This window comes from Coturnix japonica, chromosome 12 (assembly GCF_054131305.1).
Source record: "Coturnix japonica strain WE chromosome 12, WE-NBRP24, whole genome shotgun sequence".
Lineage (NCBI taxonomy): Eukaryota > Metazoa > Chordata > Aves > Galliformes > Phasianidae > Coturnix > Coturnix japonica.
In genome coordinates this window covers 13,731,763-13,747,843 of record NC_140674.1, presented here as the reverse complement: position 1 = coordinate 13,747,843, position 16,081 = coordinate 13,731,763, and the positions used below count along the sequence as shown (strand labels likewise).

General features: G+C 46.0%; 1 protein-coding gene across 14 annotated transcripts in view; it reads left to right on the top strand.

The window, feature by feature from the left end:
• TP63 (tumor protein p63) overlaps positions 1–16,081 on the top strand; it is a 113,049-nt gene that overhangs the window by 31,685 nt on the left and 65,283 nt on the right. For 10 of the 14 annotated variants that reach the window (XM_085513613.1, XM_085513611.1, XM_085513612.1 and 7 more), the window contains 2 exons: positions 5,158–5,286; positions 5,578–5,710. The exons of 1 other annotated variant lie outside the window; for it this stretch is intronic. In XM_085513613.1, coding sequence (XP_085369739.1) covers positions 5,158–5,286; positions 5,578–5,710 — 262 coding nt within the window. Of the gene's footprint in view, positions 1–1,489; positions 1,510–5,157; positions 5,287–5,577; positions 5,711–8,950; positions 9,121–16,081 lie in introns of those variants that run through there. 3 more of the 14 variants (XM_015871915.3, XM_085513616.1, XM_085513618.1) reach the window with 3 other exon arrangements.

Here is a 16,081-nt window from a genome sequence, read left to right as displayed (position 1 = left end):
AAACCATTTGTTTGTCGTTTCTTTTGATGCCCTTCAACATGTAACCGGAGAAGGCAGCACCAAGCACATGGATTGGGATTGCTGCAGCCAGATTGGAGGCTGCTGACTTCTCTGTTCTGTGGCTCATTTCCATACCAAGCCTGCATACTGTGACAGCAGAGGGCTGTTATATGAAGGCATGCATGAATGAGGGGATATTAACTGTTAGTACAGTTATCTACTGGTGGCACCCAGGAAGAAAGGTTAGGTGTTAGCCTAGATGTCTGAGTCCTGCTTCCATCCTGAGTTCTAAGCGTGGCTCACATCATTCTGGCAGCTGTGATTTTCATTCCTGACCATCAGCATTTTGGTGCCTTAAGATAAGTGACATTGAGGGTTTGTTACTCTAGGAAGTACATTTCCTGTTCTTCTCAAAGAATTCAGGGCCTTTTTTGAATGTCTTTACTGATATGCCAGTTCTCTTTTGTGCAGCACCAACCCAGGAGTTAGGTGACCAAGGCAGTATTTCTGGCTTGCTGAGTAACCATGAATAATCCTATGACCTCCTGGTGACTTAGTTTTCCCACAGGTGAAATGGGAATAATGACTCTGTCTTCCTTTGTAGGGCAAGTTGAGAGATATGAATAAAACGAGACATAGTAGATAACACTATTTAGACATCATTAATTTTGCATTCGGTTCGTTTGTGTGATGTGGAATTGCTTTCTTCATACGAGCAGATGTTCTCTTTGCATCAGGGTTTCTTAAACTTGTCTGTCACCAGCTTCTTTAGAAGAATATATATTGTGAAAAAAACACAGTGCCTTAAAAGGAGGGACCTCTCTGGCCCCGTCTGCATGTCCACAGACTGACTATACAGTGACAGAAAACTGTTCACCAATGAGAGCAGTTTGGAGGGAAGGAGCAGAAAGTGACATTCATTAACTTGAGCAGCAAACAGAAAAGAGCTCCAAATCATTCTGCTCATCCACACCATGAATGATTTCTTCCCATATTTTGCACTGAGGATTTATGATGCATAGAACCGATGTGAAGCCGTGAAGCTCCATGCCTATAAACCACGCTGACAGCTTCTGAGCTGTATGGGGGGAAATGCAAACCCTCATAAAAGCAGTGCCAGGGGTGCTGAGCTCCAGGGAAGCTAAGGAATAGTGGAGGGGCTCAGATCTCTTGGAAGCCAACCCAGGAGCTTCACCAAGATTCTTTATTCATTTTTTATTTCCCCATATTAACCTTGGGGCACTTGAGAGTGTTGAAGCTACAAGTGTGTTTTGGAGGGGAAACCAAGGAAAACTATACTATCCCCTGGCTATGACAATTATTCTTATTTTCTAAGGAGGTCTTGAGCACATGCTACAGTAATGCCAAGCTGTATCATACATCAGGTACCCACCCTATGAAAGTGGGAGGCATCTGCCTTTAAGGTTGAGGCTACAGAGAAGGGTCTGAGCATGCTCTGTATAAAGCCCAGGTCCTGCTTCCTACAGCAGCTCCTGGCTTGTCCCACTGGTGAGTTGAGTCTTGCTCTTTTGGTTTTAATTCCTTTCTGTGAAAGGTTGTGTGTGATGGAACCCACTTTTTAGGGTGGGAAACATTGTGTGCTGCAGTAGTTGAACTTAATTGTTTTCTGTTGTCGCTTTTTGGTGTGGAAGGTAACTTTTTTGTTTCATTTTGTGGCGTTGCTTTTTTTTTTTTTTTTCCTCCCCCTGGTCTTTGTCACACGAAGGTGGGAAGGGGAAGAATGTGGTTGGAATGAGTTTAAATGCCTTGTTTTCCTTTGGCTTTACCCCTGGTTCTTGAGGTGTTGCTCTGAGCAATCAGGGCTGGAGCCCTTAGCTCTAGGGAAGGACAGCTGCAGAGCAGGTCGACTAAAGCTTGTGAAAGGCAAATGCTTTGCCATCTGGTTTTATTTGCTGGTTTTATTTTGGCTTATTTTTTCTGGGGAGGCGGACAGGGTTTTGTTTTGTTTTTTTTTATTAATTAACTTCTTTACTGTGAAGCTTCGTGTTCCTGGGGAGGCTTTTAACTTTCAGGCACAGCTGAAAGTTGCTGCTTTCGTTGGCAGTTTGTGGAGCTCTCACTCATCTGCATGATGGCAAAATGCATCAGCTGGGATGCAGCCCCACTCTGGTGGTTTATCAAAGCACTGTAGTCAAGGTGATCAGCTGAGAGCAAAACAGTTTTGAAGCAGGAGGCTTCAAAGGCCTTGAAAAGTAATCTTGGAGAGTGTTTTCACCTGTTGTATGTCTTGTGGCTTTACTCCTTTAAAATAAGCAGAGTGGGACTGGGGTGGATCTCGATGGGAGTAGGAGTGCATTGCTGGCTGAAACCCATCCTGGGAGTCAGTGGTTGAAGAGCAGTGCCTGTAGACCCTGTGCTCTGGGTAAGGTTATGCATCTCGGAGAAGATTTAAACCACTATTTCTGTTAATTAAAGATCCCTTTGTGGCTTTTAAAGGAGGGGACTCAGGGGCGCAATGTCCTATTCAGCTCACAGCTTGATGGGGCCATAAATCCTTCTGCAGTTCTACCTTGGTGCACTTACAGCTTGTGGCAAGCTGCCTGCAGGCTCCTTCAGCAGTTAGTGCAGTGAATTAAGAGTCTGGTGTGTAGGCTTAAAGCAGAAGGTGGGCTAGGCAGGGCTTACCACCATGCTTTGTCTCTTTCTAGTCAGTGGTTTGGTACAGGAGGCTGTGATCAACTGCAGTGTCTCCTGTGATGTGCTTTGGGATGAGTGCTGGTGAAAGAGGTGTTGTTTGAGCATCCCTTAATAAAAGGGCAGCTGGTAGGAGCAATTTGAACAATGCAAAGTCCTGCCCTCTTGTGATTAGCTTCAGGCACTCAGGGATTATTTTACTGGAGAGGAGGGTTTGCTGATGTGGAATAGGACAAATAGCTGGAGGGGTGAAATTCATGCAGAGATAGATTTTGCTTCAGTTGTTATTTTCTAGTGGAGGAGCAAATTTGCTTAATTTGGTGGGCTCTTTAGTAGACAGAGGCCGCTCTGCTGTGTTTAAGGCTGTTAACCAGGGAACTTCTCATTTAGTATAGGGAAATGTGCCTTTTTGTCAGGTAAAATCTGCTGTAACTCTTGTGACCTTGGACTGCCCAGCTGTGGACTGTGTTCCTCTGGAAGCAGCAGTGATGTATGTAGCTCTCTGCTGTCGCTGCCTTGGGACTTAATTCTTAATAAGTGTTAAGTCCAAATGCAATCAGTGGCAGTGCAGCTGGGGGCCTTCACCTTAGAGGCTGACTGTGTTGATGTTCTGCCCCAGAGCTGCTTGTGTCAATGATACTCAGCTTAAATAGCAGCTTCGGGGCAGGTCTGCTGGTCTGGGTTTCAATTTGGCACTCCTGAAAGCACCTTACGAGACTGAAAGCCTGAAAGGAGTAATTTCTGGTACTTTGTGGGATAACTGCTGTTCTCAGAGGACTTGTGATTATTTATGTTCAGTGTGGGCATGCTGTCATGTTGGTGAGAGCATTATTAGCTATAGCGCTTGGGTCTTTTAAAAGGTTTTTTAAATCTTAATCACAGGAAAAAATAGATGAGTAACTGAAGTGATACTGAAGTTTTCTACACTGAGGGTGGTGAGGCACTGGCACAAGTTGCCCAGGGAGGTGGTGGCTGCCCCATCCATGGAGACAGCCAAGATCAGGCTGGATGGGGCTCTGATGGAGCTGTGGGTGTCCCTGTTCATTGCAGGGAGTTGGACCAGGTGCCATTTAAGGGGCCCTTCCAACTCATATGATTCTGTGATGCTTTTGACATGTGCTTGGCTGTGGCTCTGGAGGATGAAGCTGCTTGATTTCTCTTCGCTTGGGAAAACTTATCTGCCTTTTTTGAACAGTTTGTGAGCAGAACTGAGGAAATCCCTGATTTTTTCAGCCTCGAGTCATTCTGAAAGCATGAGAGGCCTTATAAATTCAGTGTATAGAGCTGGATTCCCCCTCTAGCAGCAGTCAATAATAGATGCTTCAGGAATAAGTGGAGGAAAAAGAACAGCTGTAGTGCAGTCTTCCCTCTCTGACGCTTTTTATTAATTTTTGCTGCTTAATAAATCAGGCTTTTCCATACACCTTGTTCTGAATGTTGTGTTAAACAGCACCAAAGCAAATGTTAGTCCGATTCTCTGTGGAATCCAGTTATAGTCCTGGCTGCCATCACAGCTGCTCCTTGGGCAGGGACTGCTGTTGTTTGCTTGTGTTATGCCCAAAAGACTCTTCTATAACAATACTGTGGGGTGCCCTTATCCTTGCAGGAGGAAAAGCAGTCACCTGACCCGTGGTTGATTTAAAAGTTGTACTGAGAGGTTTTTCTCAAGTGCAGATATACTTGAGAAATTCCCCCACGCATCCCTGCAGCCGTGGAGTATTTTGACCAGGGCGTAAGAACTGCTGCGTTTGAATTTAGCAATGGGGCAGTGGGATGAGAATGTGCAGCTGTGGAAGGCGCGAGTGCTCCAGCTTCGTCACCACTCCTCTTGGGCCCACCTATTTCTGTGAGGCTTGTGGGAGCTTAAGGGGATAAAAATGGCCGAGGTAATTAGCGGATCTGGCATCAAGCAGCTGGGGTGGTTCAGAAATTATTGTGGCTGTGAAAGGTGGTTGAGAAGCAAACATATCCGGATGTGATATAATTGAACTCCTTGATTAAAAGGAAAAATATTTATCTTTTTTTTTTTTTTTTTAGTATCTTTTAGTCCAAGACTTGGGCTCCAGATATAGATGAGATCACATAATCACGTTAGGCTGTGCAATGCAGAGAGGGTAGTTGTGCTCTATTTAGGTACTCTATACCTGCTGCACAACGTTCCCAGGCTCTATATGAGAAGTTTATGTTCCAAGAGCAAAATGGAGAGGTTTCTTCTGCCTCTGGAATTCCTTATGATGCATCATCCCAACAGACACTGAGATGTATTTAACTTATTGAGAAGTGTGGTTGAATTCTCTGCTGTCTAAATACAGCATCTGCAGCAGTGAGGAATGTGCGTTGTACAGCTGTGAATGTTACAGGCATTCAGCGTGTCTCCTTTTTCACACAATAGCTTCTATTTATGGGTTTTCATCAAGTTGGACTCTTGCATTCAACATATCTTTGTGTGTTTTCTTTTTTCTTTCTTTTTTTTTTTTTTATTTCCTGCTTTTCTTTTGTAAGGTTTGTAGAAACTCCGAGCCACTTCTCCTGGAAGGAGAGTTACTACCGCTCAGCCATGTCCCAGAGCTCCCAACCCAGGGAGTTTCTCAGCCCAGAGGTGATCCAGCATATCTGGGACTTCCTGGAACAGTAAGTAGCCCTTCAGTGGGATCTATGGAAGAAGGTGTTTAGGCACAGGATGCCCCTGTAGTTTTGTTGTCTGGGGGCTGGAGTTGGGATTTCAGTCTTTGGTACCTCCAGGCCCAGCCCTGCTCAGGGGCTGTTGCTAACGTGGTGAAGTGGTGCTCACTGGGAATTGCTTAATTGATCCTGAGATTGGTTTAATGATGACACCCAAGTCTTGGGGAACACACTGGCACATAAGGATTTGAGGGGAATGGGGTTTGACCCATTTTAACCACACTGCTTTGTTCCATGTAGGCCAATATGCTCAGTTCAGCCAATTGATTTGAACTTTATTGATGACCCATCTGAAAATGGCCCTACAAACAAGATAGAGATCAGCATGGATTGTGTCCGTCTGCAGGATACGGAGCTGAGTGACCCAATGTGGGTGAGTAGCAAGAAGGATTTCTTTAACCCCTAGAGGAAGATGATTCTGTGCAGAAGCCTTTCCTGCTGTGTTGCCCTGAGATTCTTTTCCCCTTCCTGGTGGAGCTGTGGCTGCCCTCTGTGTTTGAGGAAGTTCTTCTCGCTTTCCGTTGTCTTCTGCCTGTGGAAGCTGTCTGGGAGTGTGGCTCTGCCAGATGACTGTGGTGGTGCCAAGCTGTGGTGCTGGTGCTTGTGGCTAACTGAGATGTTGAGAGAGTCCTTTTTTGCCTTTGGGGCTGCAAGAGGGAGCAAGTTGGCTCTTCACCTGCTCCTCTTCTGCTAAAGCAAGGGCAGCAAAGGGATGAGGCAGATGAGCATGTGGAAGAGCTTGTGCTTGGCCAGATGCATAGTTGTCCCTGCTCTCTCCTTCCTTGGTTTTATGACCCAAAGGTTAAAATAGTTATAAGTGCTAAAGCTTGAGAATGTTCTTGACTGGCTTGAAGACCAGATATAAATGAAAGCTTGTTTTCAAATCATGGTTGTTTTTTTGTGTGGTTGGTTTTGTTTGTTTTTTTTTCCTCTCCATCTGTTTTTCTAGAGGGGCAAAGCTAGTGTTTGTAACGAGTTGTAGCTGTGGGTTTCTTGCCAGTATCCTTTGAGACTGGAATGCACATCAAACCCTGGAGGGTACGATTGGCACAAAGTGTCCAATTCCTTCTTATCAATAGCTCTGGTGAAGAAGCCAGGTGCTGCTCTTGCAGGCAGGAGCAGGAGGTGTGTCAGGAGTTGGAGCTGTTTGTGTACACTTTCCTGGGTCTTACATACTTCAGGGCAAAAAACCCGTGTGATTTGGAGTTAGTTGCTTTCTAAATGTTCTTGTTCCTCTGTACTTTTGTCCTGAGAAACTGCAGTTTAATTTCCTAGCTAATCAAGAGATGTCTTTTGTGTTCAACCGTGGTATGTTTGCAGCACTGGTGTTGGTGAGACCTAAACCCAGAGGTTTGCATCTGCAGGGAAAGAGCTCCCATGTCCCACTGATTGGTACCCAGGAATGCAGAAGGTTTGATCTGTTTCTGCCTGCCTGATGTGACTGCTGAAACAGAACAGGGTAGTGCATTCCACTTTCCTTGCAGAACTTTCATTGCAAGGGGTGAAAAAGCCACTCGGAGGTTGGTTGTCTGCATAGCTAATGTGAAGCAGCTACTCCAGCCACTCTGCAGAGAGATGGCTTATTTCTGTCTGGTTATCTCTTGATTCAGGGTGGGCTCAGAGGGGCAGCACTGAGCTTGCAAGCCTGCAATGTGAGTCTGGAAGGGTACTTCTCAAATTTCCTTGTTGCCCTACCAAAGCTCCAGTAAAATGGCATCTCTTCAGCTTGTCCAAGTGGCTCTCTGTGTTTAAGAGGGGATATCTGCTTTTTTGAATTGGTCTCATAGTGCTTTATTTGAACCAGTCATGCCCTCTTTTAAAACAATCCCTGGTACTTTAAAGTAGCTTTGCTTCTTCCATGTCTACACCTGGGCTTGCTGTGTGGAGTGCTAGCAAAGCCTTTATATCTTTGGCTCCTCTGAGCTGTCAGCAGTGCACAGCAGCAGCTGCCAGGCTATCTTGGAGCTGTTGTTCAGAGTCTCCCTCTCCTGTTTATGGTGCAGTGAAACATCAGTGGAAAACCCCTTTTTGTCCTCTCTGACCACTGTGAGAGTCAGTTCTGGGGCTGGGAGAGCAGGGCAGGCAGCTTTAGCTGTAAAATTATTTCTTGCTTATGATGCCAGCCTTCCAGGAGGCGTCTCTGAGGAGTCTGAGATGTGTGGTTCTTTAAGTGTTTTTTCCCCCCAGTGACCAGCCAAAGGGGGAGCGGGGAAATTCCATCCCATCCCTGCCTTTACTGTAAGGCAATAGCTCAGACACTGCTTGAGTCTGGGTGTCCCCATGTTCATTAATAAATGTTCTAGTTTGCCTTCACTGGAAGGCAGAGCCTTCGCTTAGTTGAGTGCTGCACAAAAGACTTCACAAAGCGAAATATGCATTGCAAACCTGTGCAAACAGCCTGTCTTTTAAAAGGAGGAAAGCTCTTTTTACTCCCCATAGCACCACCACCACCTCCCTATAAATTTGCAAACATCCCTGACAGGTGACAACTCCCCCTTGCAGAGAAGTCTGTGTTTGCTTTGCTGTTTCTGGGTCTTGCAGCTTGCACTGGCAGAGAATGTGTAGCCTCGGGCAAGGTGTTTGCTGTTTGTCGGCTTTAATCTGAAATACCTTACAACCCTCTTCCCCTCCAGCTTCTCTTTTCCTTTGGATAGCTTCGGGGCAGGAGCTCCCCTTGCACCTGTCTCTCTGTAACCTCAACCCATGTCACTCCTAGACACGAGGTGCCGCACGCAGCTGATTGCAGCAAAGAGTTGAAGAGGGCAGATAAACACAAAGGAATGCAGCAGAAACAGAGGGGCCCTGAGAGATGAACAGTGAGATCAAGGCAGAGTGCTTTTCATTATTAGATTTGTCTCGGGAAAAGAGCGAGGCCAGCTTTTCTCTGATATATACCACCGTATGAGATTTAAATAGGTCTATGGTGAATGAGACTGGTTTATTGAAAGCAATTGTCCTTCAGTGGACTTTAAGGTGATCCCAGTTGAGGTTTAAAATAAGCTTTGTGCTATCATGCAACTTATGGCTGAAGGATGAAACTTCCAGCCTTAGAAGATGTTTATCCTTGATCCTAAGAGTTTTGCTGGCAAGAGCTGTGATTTTATTTTGTTTGTGGTACGGTTGCCTGCTAGCAACAGAGCTGGTAGGGGAGAATGGGCATCAGTGTTCAAAACCATGCCACAAGAAACTGTCCCACTGATGGGCTGCTAAATGAGCATGGGACTTTCCTTTCTGAACAGCCACCAGTTGTGTCCATTCCTTTGTAAGAGCAACTCTCTGGGGAGAAATAGAGGAGTAAATGGTGACAAAAGACCCCCTTATGTCTGAGCTATGACCCTGTCTGGTGCTGAACTGTAATCTTACAGTTCTCATGATGCTCTTTTTTAAGGAAGAAATATTCTTCCTGCATTCTGTGGAAGAAAGGAGTGGGAGAAACTGGCGATCAGTGTTACCTTGGGGTGAAAAGAGCTGGAGGGGACAGGAAGAGAATTTGTGGGTCTGGTGTGAAATTAAACAGTCAGCAGCCTTCCCCTGGTCTCATGCCTTGTGACCAGCTCTTTCACAATGTCCTGTGCAGCTGGTTTCTGGGTGCCTGTCTGTGAGGCTGCTGGCTGTGCCTCTTTCTCTCCCATAGCCTTAACCACAGGCAGGCTGGGAAGCCCCAGCAGAAATATACCTTCCCATGTAGCAGAGCAGAAAGTCTGGTGGTACCTTGTAGACACAGAGAGCATTTAGAATCTGCCATGGCCCTGGTGTGGCATGGAGCTGCAGGCATCCAAGAAGGTAAGTGGTATGTGCATCCTATGGGCCACTGTTGCACTTCATGCAAGATGCTGCTGCTCTCTGTCCTCCTTCATGGCCTAGGATGAAGCTGGCAACTCTGGGGCCTATGGTAGGGTGATTGTCAGCTCCCTGAGTTGCAGAGGGATGGTTCTAGGGACCCTGAGGGCTCTTGCTGATGGGAGCAGGCGTGCTGTCCTGAGTGATGGAGCAGCTTGGCCCCCTCCCCCAGGTACATACTTTCCTTTCGTGCCCCTGAGCGAGCCGTCCTCCTCAGCCCCTTGCCTAACCAGTTCAGTGGAATGCTTTTTTGCAGACAGTTGCTTTGGTCAGAGTTTTCTTAGCTTGTATCTATCTGTCCCTCCCTGCAAAAGGGGGGAGAGAATTCCTTGCTTTTATTTCCTTATGTCCTTCCTCACCTGCTGTCATGGGTGTCTGCTTTGCCTTGCTTAGGCACTGCTGAGCTCCCACTGCAGGGTTGGTGGTGTGCGTGCTTCAGTCAGGGAGGTGTTTTGTGTTTGAGTCTGCAGCTCAGACACTGGGTGTCCCAGGCCTGGTGGCTTGAGAAGTTTTGGAAGTGCAATGTGTTTTTTAAGTGACACATTCAGTTCTGTAACATTGCTCCCCAGGCCTAGATGGAGGAAAAAATGGGCTGTGGGAGAGGCAGGATGCAGTCTGTGTAGAATGTACATGTGTCGGTGCTCTCAGCCTCAGTCCCCACAGTGCAGATCTGTGTTGGTATTTGATGGGAAACAGGAGACCTTTTTATAGGGATCTTCAACCTGCTGTAGGCTCTTGGAGGAGCCACCCTAATCAACTTGTGCAGGGCAGCTGGAGAGCAATGGGGCTGAGGCCTTTGGGTAGCTGGTGTCTCTCTTTGGCACATTCATAACTTTCACCATTGTATACAATAATTCAGTAATTTATATTTGGTGGCCAGACACTAAAATTCCTGGCTACCTAGGAGCCTATCAGCTGCTTAGGATAGGTCAGGATCTGGTTCTTACAAACAAACATGCAACAGACAGGCGAAACTGACCCTCTATCCAGAAGAATTTGTAGTGTCTGTTACATCCTATCCAGTGCTTTAATATTAAAGAACAAGCTCTGATCTCTGTTGGTTTAATTACTTACTTCAAAGTGGTTGGCTTGATCAGGAGAAGTGAGCTCTGCTTGCTGCAAGGTGCTGTGGAAGATAATGGAAGGTGGTGACAGGGTGGTGAGTCTATGAGATGAGGAGGATGTCTCTGTGTCCCAGTGGCAGGCAGGTAGCAGGCACGGTATGGCTGAGTCGTGCAGGAAGAATTTGTCTGGCAGCATGTTATGTTCCCAGGGGTCTGGCAGGTGTTGCAGCCCAGAATTTTGTTGGGAAATGGTTTTGCACCTGGTTGATAGGGCTGATTTGATAAGTAGATGAAGCAAAGTGTGTCGTGTGGCTGTCTGTTTCCATACCTAAGTGTTCCCAGGTTGACCATGGACGGAAGAACTTCTGTACAGCACAGATTCGTGATCAAAGCTTTTATTACAATCTTGGTTTGTGCTTGAGAGAGTCTGAGGTGTGCCAAGTTTCTCTTCTGTGTGGGTATTTATTTGTTCCATAGCTGTGCGAAGAAAGCTGAGATTATGCAGAGGCATTTCCATAATGAGCAAATGCATTATGCTGTTGGAAGTTTCCCTCTAGCACATCTCGTTTGCAGTTGAACTCCCAGACTCTCCTAATTTAGTCTTGGTTTTGTGACACTGCTGAATGTTTAATCCTGTGCAGCATGGGGTCCCTCCAAATGATCAATCATCACATTGAAGGCAGTGGAACTAAATCCAGAGACCAATTCATGGTTGCATCTAGAGAATGCACCTGTGCATTCAATTTGGGCAAAACAAGGCCTGATGACTTCTCCCATTCTTTGTGTTGTAGCGCTCTGAAATATTTCCATTTCTTTACAATAATTTTTTAATGGCTCCCTTACCTGCACTGTAAGGGAGCTAACTCCCTTAAGCTCCCACTGTAAGGGAGCTAACATCACTAACTGGCTGCATTTCTTTTTGTAGGAGTGCAACCAGTTAATGAGCACAGTGACACTAAGCATATATATATATATATATATATATATTTAATGCCACTTCCCTCAATTCTTCATGGTATTGGAGAACACAGAGTGATGCCTGCTCTGATACAGACCATCTTGGAAGCATATTTGCAATTCCTTTAAATATTTCTACCCTCTACATTGCTTTGTGTTCAGTTTGGGAGGGAATGAACTCATTTTAAGCTTAAAAAGCACAAGCCTTCTCTGCTGGGAGTGAGCCATGTGAGGTGGGGTGCTCTGCAGTGTGCCATAGTGTGAGGTCAGGACTGCAATGGCTCCTCAACAGGGCTGGCTTTAGATCCCCAGCTCCCCTTGCAGGCAGTGGTTGAGGTGGAAGAGTGTTGCAACTGCAAATCCTGTCATCTGTCTACGTGCAAATACCACAGAATAAAAGAAGCAGTCGCTTCAGAAGATGTCTTTCCCGAGCAGCTAGGCCTGCCTCCAGAGGTTTCCATGGTGCTGCACGTGCCCCTTGCGTAGGTATGGAGCAGTGACGCGCTAGTGCTTGCTTTACATCTTTAAAAGCTCTGCAGAAATGCTTAATTAAAAAGGATCTTGATCTTGGAACAACAGACCTCAGGCGCTTCTTGCCTCCAGAGCAAGCTTAAGTTTATGCTACCGAGCTGGGAACTTCACAGTACAAGACTCTATCTAGTTGATAGGATCCCTCTTTTTTGTTTTTAAACTATAAATGTACTTCCAATTTTATGTATTGTGAGTATTTTGATTGGGTTAGAGCCCAGAAACAGCCAGTCACTTAGGTAGCTGTGGACAGCTGCCATTCCATCAATCCATGAAAAGTAGCTGAATACCAACGGAGGTGGAGTGGCCACCCCCAAAATTCATGTTCATCTGGACTGGGTTGTTTTTTTTTTTCCATCAAACAGATGGAAGGAGGAAAATAAGGCACTTCTGTCTTGTTACCTGAAAACAGGGTGGTGAACTGAGCTGTTTGCCTCCAGCCAAATGAAAGAGCTTGCAGAGCTTTGTGGAACCCCTTCTTGTGAGGTTGGATGGATGGATGGATGGATGGATGGATGGAAAGTGCATTACAATCCTGTAGCGAAGCTGCAGCACTGCCCATGCCAATTTGGTGCTGTGAGCGGGCTGGAGGTTCATGGGATGTTCCTCTGGAGCATTGCTTCTCTTCCCAAAGTGACAGTGATGCTGTGGGGTGTAACTTCTGGTTTTAAAGACTTCTCTTGTATTAATTAGGATTCCTGCTTTGAAGGAAGCTCATACATCCAATGTTTTGCTATGTGTTGCTTTGTGGTTCAACAGATTCTTCATGCAGTTCTGTTAATGGCTATTATTTTTCCTCCCATACTCTGTGATGAGACTTGTGAGCTGGGTAATGTTTTCCTCCAAGCACCTTTGCTGCTTGTTTTCCACCTCACTGTCACTGATGTGATAGCATTTAAATTAATGAGTGAATTGTCAGGCAGTCACGGAAAATTAAATCAGTGTCTGTGAAGCATAGATTAAGGAGTGCCTTTTGGCCTGGGTTAAGTTCACTCACAGCTGAACAGACTCTTTGCTAATCAGCATCTGAATTTGCAGAGGTTAATGAAAGATCAAAGGAGTTTTTGGTAATGAATGTAACTGTCGTCTCTAAAACATGAATGTGTCTCCAGCCTGTTTAAACAGAAGGGAATGGTAACCCCAAAGTGCCAGTCTTTTTCTCTGCAGGAAAGGTGGACTTCACAGTAGTTCCAGGCTGGGTTAAACAAGTCTGGAAAGAGAGTAATAATTCTTCTGGGAAACCTTGCTGGCCAGATAACTATGGCCATACACTATAACTGTTCCTGTACCAGTGGCAGATGTAGCATGTGAAAGCATGCAGGGGGTACTTGGGCATCGACTGAGACTGTAAAATTGAACACTTCTACATAGGAAACATAAGGAACAAGCAGCCTCCCTGGCTGGGAGGGCTGTAGCAGTGCTCAGGTGTCCTGCAATAGGAGCTAAGAGCTGGTTGGCCCAAACATGGGGTGATGCATTCCTGTGGGGAGCATCGGTGGCTGACAGCTGCAGTGCCAGGGCTTAAGCAGGGGGTTTGGAGACTGATTTCTAATTATCACAGCCTGATGGCTCCTTAAGCATTAGGTTATTGTACAAGGAATAGGGGGAGAAAACAGGCAAGGCGTGAGGACTGGCTGTAAAGAACTGCTGTGGTTGTGTGTTTGTTAACAGTTGTGCATTTCCAGCATGTGATCTGTAGTTTATACAAGATAAGGGAAGAACAACACTTTCCCCTCAACTGCTTGAGCAAGAACAAACCTGATCTGTCAACAGTTGCTTCTCTCCTAACTAAAAACAAAGACTCCCTAATCTGTCACTATCTCCTATGTTTTCCCTGTCCCCAACCAGATCACTCTTTCCTGCACTGAGATGCAGGTTTGTGCTGTGCCCACACCTTCCTTCAGCTGGAAGGATGGGGCTGGTTTTGCTGCTTGAGACTTAAGTATCTGACAGTAACTCCATTGAATTTTCTTGAGTAACTTAATTTTTGCGTAATTTTCTTTGATGGGAAGGGGAATGCACAAAGGTCAAGCAAAAATGCAGCTTCAATACTGATTGCTGTCGCTCAGGCAAAAGTGCTTCATGAAGCCATGACCAGGTCATCAAGTGTCTGCTGACCCATAGTTTGTACCTGTGAATGAACAAGTGTCCGTTCTGACCAGTGGGTCTTCAGGCTTATCAGCTGCCCTACAAATGTTTCTGTCTGTGGGAGGTTGTTAACTTTCATCCCTGAGCATTTTTTTTGCTTTTAGCAAAAAGCAACTTGTCTTTAAAGCATTTCCAAGGTACAAAAATGCGAGGAAAAACTGGATAAAAGGAGAACCAGGAATGAAACAGAAAGCTTTTTGATTAATTAATTACCTAGCTCCTTGATTTCCATCTTGCATTGCACTCCATCTTTGGGATTCAAGTCTGCTGGCTTTGGTGGGAACATCTTCCATCCACAGGAGAAGGAGACAGGATTGGAGGGGTTGGATTGTGTAGCTGGTAGGGGAAGATGTGGGGACCTTGCATCATCTTGGCTGGAAAGCTGAATCTTTCCAGAGGAGTGTCTTTGCTGCCTTATTAAATGGAGCTCGGCAGCCCTGGGGCAGAGTCCCTGGGGGCTGCGTGTGTCCTTCCTAAACCAATATTGCACCGCGGTTGTGAAGAGAACTGGTTTTGTTTCACAATTCCTTTCCACCTTCCCTCTCCCTGCTCCCTTCACATAGCGTTATCTCCTGACATGATGCCATTAACTCTCTAATTAGCCCTGGGGGTGTTCTGGAGAGATAACGAGGCTATAGGAGCTCAAATAAGCAGCGTGCGCAGATGTTTACCCAGGGTCGGAGGGCAGACCTGTTGTGACAGCCGATTGCCTTGGGGAGGGCACGCTCCTTTGGGAAGGGAGAAGCTGATCTGTGCTATAGGCAGACCAGGAGCAGGGCTCCCCTCCTGCCCGCAGCAAGTTGGTGTCTTTTCCCTGCATTGCAAAATGGGGAAAAATGCAGTTGGAACTCCTTGGAATAGAGGATTCTTGAGTAGTGAGCGTGATAAGGGTATGTTTGTAGCTTGATGGCTGTGCATGAGGCCATGTCCAGTTGCTTTGGTTGGTGGTGGGCAGGATCAGCAGCATCTCTTGGGTGTTTTTTCTTCTGAATTTTGCCTTGCCATAACAGTTCTTAAAGGGGAAAGTCCCTGTTGCGATCTGCACTTCTTTTTTCCTTCCTCACCTCTTCTCTTGGTTTGAGTAGAGGTGAAGACCAGCTGATAGCTCTGCCTTTGTATTTGGGTGATTTTTGTTTTTTGCCTGCTGCTTTGATTTGTCACATGTACCTCCCCACCCCCCCAAAGTCTTCCCTGGAAAAGCTCCCAAAGCTAATTGGCATGAGGCTCAGTTTTGAGCATTCAGCAGTTATTCGGTTAAGGGTGGGGGGGAACACATTCTATTTTTTCCTCCTCCTTCTGTTATCTCAGTCTTAATTTGTAAACATTTCTGAACTGAGTGGATGTCACAGTCCGTGGTGACGCGGTTGATCCAGCTGCTATTTTTACAACAGAGCAGAGAGGTCTGAGCAGAGTTATTCCCTTTGATGTGCAGGAAATTCTGCGTGAGCCACCTAACAAGCAGGCAGGTGTGTGTATCCCCCCCCTCCCCTCCAAGTACTTACACAATCTTCAATTAATGCTACAATGAAAGACTTGTGGCAATGGTATTTTAAATTGTCATCATTTCGTACGGTTACCTTGCATTCAGGAAGGCTTATTGATGACTTGCACATGGTACCAGGCAGAGATGCTGATATGGACCATGTTACAGCATGTGGAAAGGAGGAGAGAATCAAATGCATACGAGGAGCTTTTTGGTTTGTTTTTTTGGGGGTTACTGTCTCCTGCAAACAGCCTGGGAGCCCTGGTGGGTGCTGTCACCTCCTGCCACCCATGCCAGGGTGACAGTGACCTCCTTTGTGGCACCTGGAGATGACTGATCTGCAAAAGGCCAATTGTCCAGCATCCGCTTCAAGATGATTTTACAGGCTGATGCTTCTGAAACACAGAGCTAGGTCGGGGCTGTGTGTACAGAGGGCAGGGATTTGTGCTGACATGTCAATTTATTCATGCTATATACATTTCTCCTCGTGTTTGACATGCAGATCTCCTTGGATAAACTTCCACATATCTCTGTGTAGTTCATCTGGGTGTTGCTTCACCCACAACCACCTCCAGCCACCTGTGGGACAGAAGATAGCAGATACTTAACACAACAGTGCTGTGTTAATGACTTGGAACAGGAGGAAAAGGAGGTTCTAAGTTTCATAGCACAACTAGAAAATGGGATTTTTGCAGTGGCTTGCTGGAGCTGGGAGATGTGTGTA